A 17,209-nucleotide genomic window follows, 5' to 3' on the forward strand; every position below is an offset into this window, starting at 1 on the left:
CCATTGAGGAGACCCCATGCAAACACACCACAAAGACAATCAGTGCTTTTAATGAACATTTGATTAGTGACGAATCAATGCTAGGCAATGTTAGCCCAAAGGGAAGCTACAAGAACAGAGGAATCACAGATGGCTCCTTTTCCTTGAAGGAGATGACAATCTACGTGTGGTGACTAAGAAAAAATTAGTGTTTGTTCAATAGATGTGCTGGTGTTTTCATTAATGTTTCTATTTTTATTTAGGAGGTTCTCAGAGATTCCTAGCTGACAGTGCTTTCTTTGCTTCTATTATTTTTATTCTGAATTTAAACATCTAAAAGGCTTTTTCCAAATTAAAAATACCTAAAAGAACTATATAGGAAACCATAAATTACCATCTTATAAAACTTACTTTTTAAACACACACACACACACACACACACACACATATAAAATAAATTTCGAATTAAACATTTAACAAAGCTGTCCAACTTGGCTCTACTTCTTTCTTATGGTCCTCCTATGTTTTTCTGTGCATGTTTAAAAAATGCTCCAATTGCCCTTTGCTTTTTGGCACCACAATAGCTAGTACCCTTGAGTGTTGTTTGTTGATTATTCAGTCACATCCTACTTTTTATGACCCCATAGACCCCAGCACCCCAGGCCCTTCTGTCCTCTGCTAATCTCTCAAAATTTGTCCAAATAAATCTCATGTTCCTTGCATCCAGAACATCCTCTGCCATCCCCTTTTCCTTTTGCCTTCAATCTTTCCCAATGTAGGACCTTTTCCAATGAGTCCTGCCTTCTCATTGTTTAGAAAAAGTATTTGAGCTTCAGTTTCAGTATCAGACCTTCCAGTGTACAGTCTGAATCTCTTTAAATTTTTATTGATTTATCACTGTTGATCAAGGGACTCTTAAAAGTCTTCTCTAGCTCCCAAGTTGAAAGCATCAACTGTGCACAGCTCAACTTTCCTTGGGGTTCAACTCTCCCAGCCTTACGTAGTTTTGTTTGTTTTTTTGCAAGGCAAACAGAGTTAAGTGACTTGCCCAAGGCCACACAGCTAGGTAATTATTAAGTGTCTGAGGCCGGACTTGAACTCAGATACTCCTGACTCCAGGGCTGGTGTTCTATCCACTGCGCCACCTAGCCGCCCTCCCTACATAGTTTTTACTAGAAGATCTTTGCTGTCCAAATTTGCCACAGCTTTCCTTCCAAGGGGCAGCTCTTAATTTCATGGCTACAGTTACCTTTTACAGTGACTTCTGAGCCCAAGAATATAAAATATTACACTGCTTCCATTTTTTTCTCCCTCCATTTGCCAGAGAATGATGAGACCAGTTACCAAAATCTTAGCTGGTATTTTTTAAATGCTAAGTTTCAAACCATGGTTTACTTTCTTTTTCCCCCTTTCATCAAGAGGCTTAATTCCTCTTCGTTTCCTGTTCTCAGAGTGGTAAAAGAGACTGCATACCTGAGATTGCTGATATTTCCCTCAGAAACCTTAATTCTGACGTTTGATTTGTACAGCCTGGCATTTGAATGTCAATTAAAGAAGTAAAGAACAATATACAGTCTTGTCATGCTCTTTTTCCATTTTTTTTTTTTGCAAGGCAATGGGGTTAAGTGGCTTGCCCAAGGCCACACAGCTAGGTAACTATTAAGTGTCTGAGACCAGATTTGAACTCAGATACTCCTGACTCCAGGGCTGGTACTCTATCTACTGAGCCACCTAGCCGCCCCTCTTTTTCCATTTTTAACTTGATTGAGCAACTGATTGGTTGTTCCACATTCAGTTCTAAAGCTTCCTTCTTAACCCACATACAGTCTTAGGAGACAAGATGATCTGGGGCTCCCATTTCTTTGAGGATTTGCCTCATTTTGTTGTGATCCACATGTTCAAAGTCAATGAAGCAGAAATAGCTATTTTTCTGGAACTCCTTTGCTTTCTCCATAATCCAGTGAATAATGGTAATCTGTTCTCAAATTCCTCTTCCTCTTCATAAACCAATCTACTCCTCTGCTAATTCTCAGTTCACAAATGGCTAAAGCCTATCTAATTTGCAAAATCTTAAGTATAACCTTGCTGGTGTGTGAAATGTGCACAATTGTTCAGTAATTTGAACATTCCTTGGCATTGACCCTGTTGGGATGTAAACTAATCCTTTCCAATCCTGTTGAATTTGCTAGCCCTCTTGACTCCCCCCCCCCCAATTAAAGTAAATCAAAATGAATCTACATAGAGATCGTGTCTAAGCCCATTACCAATACCAGGAGGTGAATAACAGGCTTCATCAAAAGTCCTTCAGAGGCATGGATGGTCTTTACATTTGATGAGCAATTTGAAGCCTTTTAAAATTGTTTTTCATTCTTCCTGTAAAAAAAGTTCTCTTTATCATCCAACATTTCTAGAAAGAAATTTGGAACCATGCCCAAAGGGCAACAAAAATGTGCATACCCTCTGATCCAGCAATACCACTACTGGGTCTATACCCTGAAGAGATGATGAAAAAGGGTAAAAACATCACTTGTACAAAAATATTTATGGCAGCCCTGTTTGTGGTGGCAAAGAATTGGAAATCAAGTAAATGTCCTTCAGTTGGGGAATGGCTTAGCAAACTGTGGTCTATGTACGTCATGGAACACTATTGTTCTATTAGAAACCAGGAGGGACGGGAATTCAGGGAAGCCTGGGAGGATGTATGAACTGATGCTGAGTGAGATGAACAGAACCAGAAAAACAATGTACATCCTAACAGCAACATGGGGGTGATGATCAACCTTGATGGACTTGCTTATTCCATCAGTGCAACAATCAGGGACAATTTTGAGCTGTCTGCAATGGAGAATACCATCTGTATCCAGATAAAGAGCCGTGGAGTTTGAACAAAGTTCAAGGACTATTCCCTTTAATTTAGGGAAAAAAACCTACTATCTTATTGCCTGATCGTGTTATCTCTTATACTTTTTGTCTCTTCCTTAAGGATATGTTTCTCTCTCATCACACTCAATTTGGATCAATGTACAACATGGAAACACAGTAAAGACTGACAGACTGCTTTCTGTCGGGGGATGGGAGAGGGAATTAAGACTAGGGGAAAATTGTAAAACTCAAAATAAATAAAATCTTTAATAAATAAATAAATTTTTAAAAGTTCTCATCATTCCATTCACTTCCCTTTGCACTACCTCATATTCCATTAAGACTATAAATTCAGGGGCGGCTAGGTGGCATAGTAGATAAAGCACTAGCCTTGGAGTCAAGAGTACCTGGGTTCAAATCCAGTCTCAGACACTTAATAATTACCTAGCTGTGTGGCCTTGGGCAAGCCACTTAACCCCATTTGCCTTACAAAAAAAAAAAAAACCTAAAAAAAAGACTATAAATTCATTTTATTATTTCTTAGGAAATAATAATGTTTGTCCTTCATTCTTGAAGAAGACCATGTCATCAGTGGAGATGATGCCATGACAAGCACATGAACCAGATTTGAGTGAGGGGTTGTTGTACTAAGTCACCAGTCTCACTTTCTTCTCCAGAGTCATCTGGGTCCAGTGGCCAGAAAATAATAATATTCCATTACAATCATATAGGACAATATGTTTGGCACTTTTCCAATTGGGGGACACCCCCCCCAACACACACACTCACAAAAGATAGCAGAGAGAAGCCAGGAACTTCCTTAAGGACTCCCAAGCTTTCCTCAGAAACAATGTTAATCAGTTGGGGGATACTCTGGAATTCTAGTTTTCTGCATTTCTTTTTTTCTTCTTTCATGATTAGGAAATTTGTTGCACTTTTAACAATTTCCTCTCAGTATTATTCTCTCTCTGAACACTCCTCTATCCATCCCTACTAGTATCTGTTGATTTGGGGGTACTGTGTGTGTGTGTGTGTGTGTGTGTGTGTGTGTGTTCATTCAAACTTCCTTTGTTTTGGATAAGGAGTCAAAGAGTCTTTAAGCTCTATCTCCTTAGGGGTATCAACCAACTGGTTCCTGCAAGGCAGTCACAGGAAACACAGATGAAGCAGCATGTTTCCCAATAATACTTCAAATCCCATCTCCCTTCAGATGATGATGGAGATGGTCCAGGACTCTGAGTCCAAGAACCAGAGGAGTAAAAAGACTTCCAGGTCAGGGTCTTCAGCCAAGAAGTCAACCTAGGGAGAAGCAGCCTGAAGATAATGGTTCTTGTAAGAGCTCCAGCCACAACTAAAGAAGACTCAAAAAAAGGAAATTTTGACCACTAATATTACTGGTCATTCATTTATTCCTTTATACAACTGAGTTACATCTCATTTCTATAACCATACTAATAACTCTGAAACTGATTTATTCAGCCCTAACCTCTCTACTGACTTTCATCTCCAACTTGATGGACATCTTGATCTAGCTGTCCCAAAGACTTATCTTAAACTCCACAAGCAAAAAGTGATCATAACCCTTCACATCCCAATAACTGAACTCCTGTAGATCATCCAAACCCCACTCAACATCCATTACCACCTAATTCCTCTTTCCCTTCCCCCTCTCAAGGGTTGAGTTCATTCATCCAAAGTTCACCCAGTCCTTCTACTGTGCCTTCTGGAATGTCTGTCTCCTCCATCATAGTATACACACACACACACACACACACACACACACACACACACACACACACACACTGTGGTTGTAGCAGGCAATACAAAAATCTGCTTTTCATTAATGAACAAGTTCTGGGAAAGTGCCACTGACTTTCACAAAAAAAAGGTAAGTATGACAATGGCTCCCATATTGACTTCACAGCCTTCACACTTGGTAGAGGAGATATCCTGAAATACAATTCCATGCCTAGCTTTAAAGACAAAGGTGATGTGGGAATCCCAAAGTCTAAGATTCAGGTACTTAAGGAGCCTTCACATACTCACCATCACCTGCAGTATCTAGGGATCGAAGATACTGCAATTCTTCCATAGCCTTATCCCTAACTGCTTCGAGCTCACCCACGTTGTCACTTAATTTAATAATGTTCATAAAGGCCTCATAGTTGCAATTGGAATCACGGATCTATGGGACAAAAATCTGAAAATTTAGGCCAGTTCATGAGTTAAGAAAAATTGTGTCTCTACAAATGCTTAATCCATTCTTGTCCAAATGGACTAAGGTTCACTTTTATTATACCTTGACCAGTCACAAAGAAGAATTTTTTAAAAATTACTTGAAATGCACCAAATATTAAAAAAAAACTCCAAATAATTTGAATGTAGCCAACCCTTCAAGCTAAACAATTTTAGACTTTTTTTTTTAATGCAAAGACACAGAAAGCATTTTGGGAAAGGGAACATTCATTTTAACAAGAGAAATGTAAGGATCCTTGCTCTGCCCTTCTGACTCCATTCTCATTAATGAATGGCTCATGAAGCTCGGTTCCTCTCTCATTTTTCTGGCTGTATGTGATGGTGAGAAAGGGTCTTGATTTGGCTGCTCAGTGCCTCCTTCACCAGAGGGCAGCTCTGTTATCAAAACTGGCAGATTACAAGAAGCCAAAAATTCTAAGAATTATCATGATCTTCTTATTGCTTATATGCCTGAAAACTTTCAAAGGTTTCATTTAACACATCCCAACTTTAAACAGAACAAATGTATTTTTCAAAGCAGACCAATCCCTGAAGTCCTAAAAGTCCTTTCAGGACTTAATAAAATTATTTAACACACACATAGACATATGTGTGCATTCAATATGCCTGTTATATTTCTACAGGTATATAAGTATATGATAATTTAATATATACACAAAATTTCATTAAATGTGACAGCTGTTGAAGCTTTTCTGGTGAGCTTTCCAAATATTTTAAACATTATTTTCCACCCCTATTTACAAACAGTGATAGAGTAAGTCATGCTAAAACTGACTCAGCATTGAGGTTTTGTTTGTGTCTTAGGGAAGGAGAGTCAATAAAAACAGATAAAAGAAGTTCCAAGAGAGAGTGGCCCCTTCCTCCAGTTGGAATGTGAACCAGGTAAAACTTTGGAGGAAGGATCCTGGCTCTTCAGTGGCTTTGTGTCCAGGTACATGGCCACTACCTCCAATGTCCAACCCAGGACTGCCAGCTGGTGAAGAAGGCACCGGAGCAGGCAAACCAAGCTCTCTTCTCCTCATCATCACAAACAGTCATAAAAATGAGAGAGGAACCAAACTTCATGAGACATTCATTAGTGGGAGTAGAGTCAGAAGGTCAGAGCAGGGAGCCAACTCTGCAGAGGTAATGCCAGTACAGTGAGTGAGACTTTCCAAAGTATAAGAAAGCATTCCAGGGAAGATATAGCATTTACCTCTTCCTGTTGACATACATATTTCCAATCCAATCTATAGGAACTTTTGAGGGGTCTCTGCTTAGGATTTTAGGCTAGAAGTCACAGGAAAATTGGTGTCCCTTTGGATATTCACCACCCCAAGAAAGATCCATTTTAAGAATATGTCTATTCTGCAGCAAATTGTACTGCAACACTAAGGATACTACTTAATTGCATGTACACTTAGTCTTTTCAAATAACTGTTTTCAGAAGATGATATAGATTTCAATGTCCCATGTTACTAGAGGCAATTATACAAAATACAAAATTGAGGTGCTACCATTACTAGGAAATAAATATGGTTAAACATGGCAGAAGCCCAGCTACCTCTGAATCACAAAAATAGCGAGTTTTATTGCTGGAATTAACCCTAAGGTAACCCAATGCCACCACATTATTTTAGGGATGAGCAACAGAGAATTAGGGAGAACGGGTAAATGGCCTAAGACCACAATGCAAATGAGAGACAGGAAGACCCTGAATCCAAATTCACTAACTCCTGACTCGGTTTCTCCCTAAGATGTTGAGCCAGCTCTCCTCATAGCCCACATAAATATTAAATAGGCCTTAAATGTTGGGCAGTCAGACAACCTTTCTTTACAGAATCACTGCTTCAACTGGCCAAAAACAGAAGGGGGGGGGCAGGGGTCCCAAATAAGTGAATCCTATGTTTGGGGCAGACCCTCTGAGAGATCTGCTCAGCCCATAAGGAGGAGTTGAGCTGCATAGGAGGCTCTCAAAGCTCACCACACTTCCCATCTAGGAGGAAGTCATCATACCTGACCCAGCATAGAAAGATTTATCTCAAGGAGCCTGAGATGACTAACTATGTCATGAGAAAACTGAAGAGAAAGTTCTGTTTGGGGTAGGATGAGATTCTATGAGCTCTGAGGCCCATCCCAGTGCTGAGGTGTTACAATTATTACCAAATACAATATTGCACATTCACATGTAAGCTGACCTGTCATCTTCATAAAGACATTTTCCATTCAATTTCACTTTCTTTGCTTAAACCAGGCCCATTTTAATAAGCAACTACACAATTTCAAATTATATTTTTTAATATATTAGGTTGAAGTTTAAAAGAATCTTACAGCCCTTACCATCCATATGATATACTGATTAATATAATCAGGATCACTGAGTTGGTTTATTAAGGGAAGAAGAATTCCACGTGCAAGGATTTCCTGAAAATAAACAAATGAAAGTCAATCTCTCTCTCTCCTACTTTTCATCTGTACATTTATGAATAAAATTCTTGATTCTGCCACGAACTCAAATGATCCATCCACAAAAGGTCAAACATTGTAAAACTTTCAAACAGTGAGCAAGAAAAAATTTCAGAAACATTAGTATGGATGCTAAAATAAGGAGTGAGCTTATTTTGATGGGCTCCCTGCCAACTCCTAGATGCAAAACTGGCCCGAACACCTGGAGCTCTCACTGTTCGGGAACCCTTCCTGACAGGAAGGCTTTCCTGAACATCTCCTCCCAGCAATGCTTCCTATCCATACCAATGGTTCTCAAAATGTGACCCAAGGACTCTCATCCTAAAATGCTTTCATATTTAATATAGAAAATACCCATAGATAAAATTCACATAAACAAAAAACTCTATGGGAGGGATAAAGGGGTCCTCAACAAACTGCTGGGCTATTCAAATTGTATGCTTCTCTCATTTACTCCCTGTTACTACTCTTCAGAAAGCTCCAGGAGGACAGACACAATGTCATCATTCCTTTGAGTCTTCAGAGCAACAAGGGGGTCCAACGCTCAGAATCAAAGACCTTTAGTCACTATCTGCTGAATGAATGAAAGAATGAGTAGAAATAATGTGAAGAGGCTTTTCGTCTTCCTCTGTCTAAGTGTGGAAAGAAGGCCCAGACCCAACAAAAAGGCACAATACAGAGGGATGGGGCCCTTCAAAGATTCTTGATGGCTCTCTCTGTAAAATAGTCATGACGGTAAGGTAGAGAGAGAGGAGACTGGGGAAATCTGACAGTGAAAACCAAGAAAATGCCAGTATGAGGGAGAGGTAAGGTATACCACGACACTGCTAACAACTGCAAACAAATGGGGCCATGTTCCATTTTGCCAGATCCACTTGAGAAAGGAACACCTTAGACAAGTCACTTAACCTCATTACCTTAAATATAAATTTAAAAAAAATTTTTAAGTGTTAAAAAAATAAAGGAACAATGAAGACATAACAAACTGTGTAAAGAAGAGTATCCAAGAGGAGATGGGGGACGATGGAAGGTCACAAAAGGCTCAGTGGAAGCAGCTATGGATGCTGAGCTCAGAGAAGCCTACCTCTGATTATGCTCAAGGGGGCAGAGCCACAAACAACAGAGAAAAGTGATCAAGATGCAGACCTTAATTTGCTTTGTGGAATATATCCTAACAGGATATTGTCCTCAACTGGGGTGGATGCCCCATGTCTGACCAGTGAAGGGCCTGAAGACAGGCCAGTGTGAATGGGTACCTCCTGCCCAGCAAAGGCACTCATATGAGATGACAGTACAGATGTGCTGCAACACGATGGGACTGAATCAGTGACAGAGCAAAGAAATGACTGGAAGACAAGCGTCAGTAAACAAAGCTTTTAGAAAGAAAAGGTTGGAGGAACCCTTGTCAAGGAACTCTAAGGGCTCCTCCTCAGATCTAAAGGGCTGGCCTGTTGGAGAATCACCTCCTCAAAGGTCTTGCCAGGGTCCAGCCCTACCCTGGCACTGATTGTTGGACTGACTGAAAGAAGCTTCTGATTTAGATATAAAGGGTGATACCATAAGCCAGTTAGGAGAGCAAAGAATCCTTACCTGTCAGATGGAGAAAAGAGGTTTATGACCAAACGAGACAGAGAGAACACATTATGAAATGTAAAAATGGATCATCTGGAACACATTAAATTTAAAATTTGCACAAACAAAACCAACACACCCAAGATTAGAAGCAAAAAGCTGGGAGATCATTTTCACAGTCAGTATTTCTGATAAAGGCCTCATTTCTAAAATATATATAAAGAACTGAGTCAAATGTGTAAGAGTACAAATCATTCCTCAATTGATAAATGGTCAAAAGATATGAACAAAGCAGTTATGAGATGAAGAATTTAAAGTTATCTATAGTTATATGCTTCAAAAATGCTCCAAATCACTTTTGAATAGAGAAATGAAAATTGAAACAACTCTGAGGTATCATGTCATACTGGCTAAACTGGCAGAAAAGGGAAATGCCAAATGTTGGAGGGGATGTGGGAAAACAGAGACATTAATGCACTGTTGGTGGAGTTGTGATTGGATCCAACCACTCTGGAGAGCAATTAGGAACTAGGCCCAAAAAGGATATAAAACTGTGCATACCCTCTGATCCAGTTACACCCCTGGGAGGTCTAAATTCAAAGAGATCATAAAAAAGAGGCAAAGATCCATGTGTACAAAAACATTCATAGCAGTTCTTTTTCAGGTGGTGAGAAATTGAAAACTGAGGGGACTGCCCATCAATTGGGCTGTACAAGTTGTGGTATGTGATTATAATGGAATACTATTGTTGTATAAGAAACAATGAGCAGGTGGGATTGCAGAAAAACCTGGAAAGACTTACAAGCACTGATGCTGAGTGAAATGAGCAGAAACTATGGAATCTGAATGCAGAACAAAGCAGATGATTTACTCTTTTTTTTCAACTTTTTTTTCCCTGTGGTTTCTTCCTTTTGTTCTGATTCTTCTTTCACAACATGACTAATATGGAGATATGTTTAGCATGACTGTACCAATATCAGACTAGCAGACTTGGGGAGGGGGGAGATTAAGGGACGAAGAAAAAATGTGGAATTTCAAATCTTACAAAAATGAATGTTGAAAACTATGTATGTAATGGGAAAAAAAAACCTACTACTTTTTTAAAAATAAAAAAAAGAAAAGTGGGCTCAAAATTCCTCTAGTGCTTCTCCATTAACAAGAATATCTCCAAAGTTTGGTGTAAAGTAAAAGCTTCAATTATTTTTCCCTGTCCTTTACACAGACCCCTCTGGATACAGCCAAAGAGAACCTCCTGGCTGTCCCTTTCCCTTCAGATAAAGGGTGGACATACACATTTCTGAGTTTTGTTAGGCCTCCAAATTCAAAACGGATCACTTTCTCCAGTCACCCCTTGGAAAGACAAGAGAACTTGAGGATCAGCAGCAGAGTCTCCAGAGACTTCCTTGGAAGCTCCTTACAACCCCTCAGGTTCACAAGTAGAGACCCTGAGTCTTAGTCTTACTGTTTAAGGAGCTAGTTCTTCCAATCCCTTCTTGCAATCACTCTGATCCCCTAATCTTCCCCTCATATAATGACTATTTTCACTCTCTAGGAGGAGAGGAAAAAGGAAATAATGGGAAGCTTTGGGCAGCTGTCTGGGTTCTTTCCTTATACTTTTTTTTTTTAGGTTTTCTTGTAAGGCAAACAGGGTTAAGTGGCTTGCCCAAGGCCACACAGCTAGGTAATTATTAAGTGTCTGAGACTGGATTTGAACCCAGGTACTCCTGACTTCAGGGCCGGTGCTTTATCCACTACGCCACCTAGCCGCCCCTCCTTACACATTCTTTTAAGAAAGAATCTTGTCTCCTTATTATACATGGAAGGCTCATTCAGTATTACACGAGATGATGCTGAGACTATTCCATGGGAGCTAGGTAACTAACACATCAACTTTCTCTCAAAAATGGAACAAATCCTCAAAGGGAAAAGACTCTATTTGGAATTCAGACAAAGGATCTTCAAGGTGATTGAAAGTTTCTATTAACATTTAGGATCTTAGTTCATTTTAAAATCAGGCTCCAAGCCTTTATCAATAACCAACTGTATACTTTGCTAAACTCTGGGAATACAAAGAAAGGCAAAATCAAACTCTCAAGGAGCCAATAATTGAATGGGGATGATGATGTCCAAACAATTTTAACAGTGAGAGTGACTCCAGGATGGGGAAAGGGGTGGGGGTGAGGGGAGAAAGGTAACTCTCTTTTCATTGGTCTTTTCTAAAACTTCATGAGAGCCTACAGAGTTAGATGAAAACACTGAATAATAGGAGGGAATTCAGAGTAGCTCATTATATGTAAAAAAGGTACAATCTCAAGAGTGATCTCAAAAAGTTAAATAAAAACACCCCAGCATCATTTTTGTAAGTGGTACCTGAAAGCTACACCTAATAGACCAGCAACAACAATGATGAATCTAGAATTGTACTTGGGAAGTGGACAAACAAAAACAAGTACCCTTGTCTCCTTCTGGGAAAACTTTAGCTTGGAATTTAAAATACAAACATTGTTCCTTTATTTTTTAAACACTTAAAAATTTTTTTATTTATATTTAAAGGTAATGAGGTCAAGTGACTTGTCCAAGGTCTCACAGCTAGGCAATTATCAAGAGTCTAAGGCCGAAATTAAACTCAGGTCCTCCTGAATCCAGGGCCTGAGCTCTATCCACTGTGCCACCTAGCTGCCCCACATTTATCCCTTTAAAGAACCTAAGAAGCTCTACTGATTTGTTACTGTATTTTTTGAACCTTTGAAAGAAGGTTACACTATTCTCCAATCTGTAAAGTAACTTAGAAATATGGAACAAAAATTATAAAAATATTCATCATTTTTCATTCTTCAGAATATTCCAATGAAATAAGAGGAAAGATGAAAAAAAGTGTAAAAAAATGTTCCACAGAAACATCATTTAAACCAAAAAATTGGAAGTTATTCAAATGCCCATGAGGATATACACTTAGATTCTACTGATGACTGCTAGAAATAAGTTGCTCTGTATAAAGTAGAGAATCATTTGAAATTAAAAGCAGGAGATCATCCTGATCACTAAGTAAACACACCATACACACACATGTGTCCATGTGTGCCTAAACGTATGTGCCGATCCACACCACAACCAGTACTGGAGAGGAGTGAATGAGGGCATGGAAGCTCACCTGGGCTCTAGCTGGGATGCATAGGAGAGCTCAGGACAGACACCCTGGTGCCTTTACTCCTGGGAACTCCAAGCTGCAGCAAAATCTCTAAGGGAGAAGAAGCCTGATCCTATAAAAGTAGATTGAGGAATAAAATGTAACACTGAAGAAAGTTCTGGTGAAAGCTAAAGATGGGAGAAATAGTTGGCAAGAATGGGGAGCACAGGAAGCAGAAGCTCAGTTTTGAGAGGATGGCACAGTGCGAGCCGCCTCACTTCCCTGGGCACCCTGGGATCTCCACACTCGGCTTTGATTGGAACAATGTGTCTGGGTTTGGGCTCCATCACTGACACACCAAGATGGCAAAACCTATCACTTTCCCTAAAGGAAGTGGGACTATGTAGCTTGGAGAAGAGAAGCATCACAAGGACACTGACTTCAAGGATGTGAGGTGCCAGCATGTCTAAGAGAGGTTGGACAGCTTGGTGCCCAAGGGCAGAACCAAAGGAAATGGGGGAGAAGGGGCCGGCGAGTTAAAAAGGGACCAGAAGACAAGTGGTGCCACGCTCAAGTTTCCATGTGCTGAGAGCTGTGCCAGAGAAGTGGCTACCTGAAGATGGCAGGGCTGCCCTCTGAGGATAGCACCCCATGGAGTTGGACCCTCCCTTGGATGTGCTCCTCCTAAATGGAGACAGAGTGGAAAGCTTCTGGCATCCCTGCCAACTCCAGAGTGCTATGATTTTAGGATTCTGTTTATCCAGTGAAATGAGAGGCCTGCAAACTTTACTTGATTTCATGTGATGATAAGGATGTGCCAAGGTAATGACTCCCCTCCTTCACTATGCTATCAACAAAGCCAAGGGGGAGAACCCCAGACCAGCTGACTTCCACAGACTCATGTGGCCAAGTAAGAAGGTTCCACTTACCCTGACAAAGTATCTCATGATCTTGTTCTGGAAGTCTCCAGGAGGTAGCAACAAATACAGTAAAACCTCACACAGATCCCTAAGGAACCCTGGAAGGCAGAAAACAAATGGTCAGTCCCCCCCGGGCATCTGCAGACCACACTTTACTGCTGTCAAATCAACTTTATGGGGAGGAAGCTTTCCATTGAGGAAGCCTCCAGGTCTATGGAAGCGGCTCAGCCTGATCACTGATTCAGACTCTTCCTGCCCTTAGAGCAGGCACTCCTTCTGTACTCGACATTCCTGAGCTATTTTCTCTCAGAAGAAAACCTCTCTAGTTTTCTAACTGTACCAGCCTGGGCCTTTGGCGACAAGCACATACCAGTACCGAGACACAAATGGACACTTCTCTACTGTTCTCCAGATAAGATTCTGGGCATTAATCACCCTGAGACAAGTTGAATTCCTTAGTTTTAACCACAGATCTACAGAATGCTATGTAGAATTTAAATTATGAAAGACGAAGCTTTCCTCCAAAGAAGAGTTTACAGTGTTGACCATCTGACTTCTTGTATCCTATTCTAATAGTATAATGAGCACAAACAAATACTAGTCTTTCAAATGGGAGGAATTTGAAGGAAATATTCAGATAAGGTTATAAATCATATCCTAAAGAAATCTTGGCAAAATTTTCGTTGTAAAGGCAAACTCTGAGTTTCAGGTGCTTTTCCTGGGTCTGCCAAAATACACTTCATACAAGAGGCTACCATCTGGTCTCAGTTGAATTGTGGGGCCAGAGGAAGACGCCAATAAGAAGTTCATCTCACAGAGCTTGAAGGCTCCCAGATTTAGAGCTGGATGACAATGCCACCAAATCCAACTTCCTGCATCATCCGTTCAACAGGCAGAGCTACTCTAAATCAAGATGCATTCATTAAAAGAAGAATAGACAAAAGGTTTTTAGGACAAAGTCATAGCAGGTAGTCTGTAGTGTCCATATTCAAAAGGCACTGCACTATACTACTCCAATTGGATTTTTTAGGGAAAAAATAAATGACCCAAGTTGCCTCGGAAATATTTTCAGTTCTGCTTTTAAATCAGTGTGTTTGGGCAAAAGAACCATTTCTGTAATCCAAGGTCCATTTGAATAGAAATTTCTTTTTCTGAAAAATGGTCAAAAGGCAATCAATTTAATCTGCTGTTCACAATGAAAGCAAACAATGAAAGTAATGAACAGCATCTCACCCAAATACATTCCGAAATCTGAGAAAGAGAAGCATGGTTGGTAGTTACAGTTTAGAGTGATGTGCTAGGAATGCCAAAGAAGACGATTTATTAAGAATATTGTATAGAAGAGTCAAACTTCTGCCAGAGGAGCTGCGCTTACTCTATCCAGGACTTCTCACCTTTAAGATTCTAGCAATTCTAGAGAATTCCTAATATACATGGCTTTCCATTTGTCTCATGATCTAGTCCATTCTAAGTCTCTCCAATCAGCCCTAGTTCAATGCATCTAACTCCCCATTTCAGAGGCATTACTTTCAGAAAACCAACAAGGCCCTCAGTTCTGAAAGAAAATAAAGGATAACTATTACTGCCAGAACAAAATGTGTGCTTCCTTTGAAGAGCAGTCTGGATTTCTATTCCCCCTAGAATCTCTCGACCACAAGGATGGGGAAAACTTTACACTCTGATAATACCAAAAATCAAGTCAAGAACTAAATACCTAAACTTGTCTATCAATGTTCAATTTGATCATGATTCAATTTCTAAAAATGTGTTGAATATTTCACTTTTCAGGAAATATCTATTACATGAAAGTCACATTTGTAGTTAAAGCCCAGTAAATGTTAAGTAAGCTATGAAGCTACTATATGAGATTTTTGTTTTAAACAGTTCAAATAAAAATGTGACAAGAACATAATAATAATAATATTTAAAAAAGCAATTATGCAACATTTTCTAAATTGTAAAGCTCTCTATAGAATTATCTCATTTGAGTGTGAAAACAACCTGAGGCAAGTACCAAGCAGGTCCACCTGAGGCCTCCCCAAAAACATGCATGATTTGCCTAGGGCACATTGCCCTGCCTGGGTCAGCCAGACAACAAGTCCAGCTCACTAGCCACTGAACCATGCTGCCTAGCAGCAAACTTAGATGTTTAACCTCATATCCTGAAAAGAAAGTGCAATCATTTCTCAAAGTATCATAATGAAAAAAGGTATGACTTCCAAAGCTAGCTAAAATATGTGAGAAAGGAAAAATTAAGATACTGTTTCCTCTTCCAGAGGGATCCATTATAGTCAAGAGTAATTAAACTCCATGAATGATCTTCCAAGTGCACCAGTCCTCTTATATAGATGCCAAGCAGAGTGCTAAAATTCTTAGGCTTTCTCTCTGCTCTGCCATGATACCAACTAGAAGGCAAATGGCCAAAAAGGTGGCATCCAGAGGGAGGAACCTTCCACAACAAGCCGACGACCCTGAACAGCCAGCCAAGAGTAAACCAAAACTGTCTGCTGGGGAACGTGACCCTCATGGGAGCTGGCCCAGGAGACACCTGCCACGGAACCAGGATTCTTAGATCACACCATTCCATACTGCTCTCCCTGACTCTGAGCTTAGAGTGATGGTTACTGCTCCAGTTGTAAAAAATAAAGAGATTTCTTTGAGATTCAATTATTTTTCCAACGCAATGCAAAAAAATCAACAATCGATCCTATTCTTGAGGCAAGAGTTCTTGATCCAGTATACACATTTGGGGGAGGCAATGGCCAGAAGGCTGACTCCGGGTCACTTGGTCCACTGGGAGCCGGGTGACCATAGTGACTCAATGCTCCTATGAGCTAGGGCTCAGAAAGATGGTTCAGACTAGCTGACCTCTAAGGTCCTCAAAGGGCTGGAGATATCCTTCAGCTTTAATGCTGGATTTTATATTTTCCACCTTCCAGCTAACTCTTCTTTACCCAGTTTAACCTCAGGCCCCCTCCCTCAGTAGGGTCAGAGCAAGGAAAAACAGAAACCTTCTTCTTCTTTGGAAGAGGTGCAGACCAGATCACGACAAGTATCCTTCTCCATCTCGACTTCAACTTCAAAGAAGGTCTCTACAAGGTCTTCAGCGGAACCTGCAGAAAGGAAACATTGGGGAGAGATGAAGTCCTGACCAGGAGGGCCCAGTGAACAGCCACTCCCTGGCCTGAGGACAAGCTCTACCTTTTGTCTGCTCATCCTTTTCTGTGATCTTCTGTTGGGCTTTTCTGAATACTCGCAGATGGGTACCAAAGTCGTCCACAATGCGTGTAGTGAAATAAGGCTGCCAATCTATCTCTTTCGACCTGATGACGAACACAATGGGAAGAAGAGAGGTTAACTGAGACTTAAATAAAGGATGAAGGACATACACGCAGAGTTATTCTGGAGCTTTGAATTGGGAGGGAGGCCTTTGATATTACTATCTCACTATCATTTGTGACCAATGCAATCATTGTTGTCCCCCATTTCTCATGAGGTCTGTGGTAGCTGTAGGAGCAAGTCACCACCCTCTCAGGGTCTCAGTTTAAGAGGGGGACAAGGGGGGGATTAGAAAATGTCTCAGATCCTCCCAGCTCCAGCCAAAACTCCTTCACTTTGTCCTCCCATAAAGCTTCTCCAGTATGACATCAAATAAAAAAGAAAGCCTGAGACTTAAAGTAGTGAGAGCTTTCTTTTTGGTCTGCTATGAATTTGCATTTGTTTGTAGAAGATCCAGTCTGGTCACAGATATTGGCGTTTTTGCTCAGTTTTTTGTTCAATTTTTTGGGGGAACTTCATGATGTGGAAAATTCTTTGTACCTGCATGAGACTGAGGCAAGAGACAAAAGGCAAGGGGCTTGTGTATAGTCAAACAAGGAATAAGGACTAGAGGCACTGCATTTGCAAAGACCCTGTGATGGCCTCTCAGAGGCATGAACTCAGGAGAAAAAATACCAAATGTCAAATGTCTGCTAGACAAAATCAAAGAAGCATTGTCACAGATGCCCCAGTTTATCCATAAACCAAAAGCAATTTTCATTTGTCTCTT

General features: G+C 40.3%; 1 protein-coding gene across 7 annotated transcripts in view; it reads right to left on the bottom strand.

The window, feature by feature from the left end:
• SNX13 (sorting nexin 13) overlaps window positions 1-17,209 on the bottom strand; it is a 129,864-nt gene that overhangs the window by 58,683 nt on the left and 53,972 nt on the right. For all 7 annotated transcript variants that reach the window (XM_074195432.1, XM_074195429.1, XM_074195428.1 and 4 more), the window contains 5 exons: window positions 16,363-16,484; window positions 16,173-16,274; window positions 13,171-13,259; window positions 7,417-7,500; window positions 4,888-5,026 (listed from right to left, as the gene is read on the bottom strand). In XM_074195432.1, coding sequence (XP_074051533.1) covers window positions 4,888-5,026; window positions 7,417-7,500; window positions 13,171-13,259; window positions 16,173-16,274; window positions 16,363-16,484 — 536 coding nt within the window. The remainder of the gene's footprint in view (window positions 1-4,887; window positions 5,027-7,416; window positions 7,501-13,170; window positions 13,260-16,172; window positions 16,275-16,362; window positions 16,485-17,209) is intronic.

This window comes from Macrotis lagotis, chromosome 7, assembly GCF_037893015.1.
Source record: "Macrotis lagotis isolate mMagLag1 chromosome 7, bilby.v1.9.chrom.fasta, whole genome shotgun sequence".
Classification (NCBI taxonomy): Eukaryota; Metazoa; Chordata; class Mammalia; order Peramelemorphia; family Peramelidae; genus Macrotis; species Macrotis lagotis.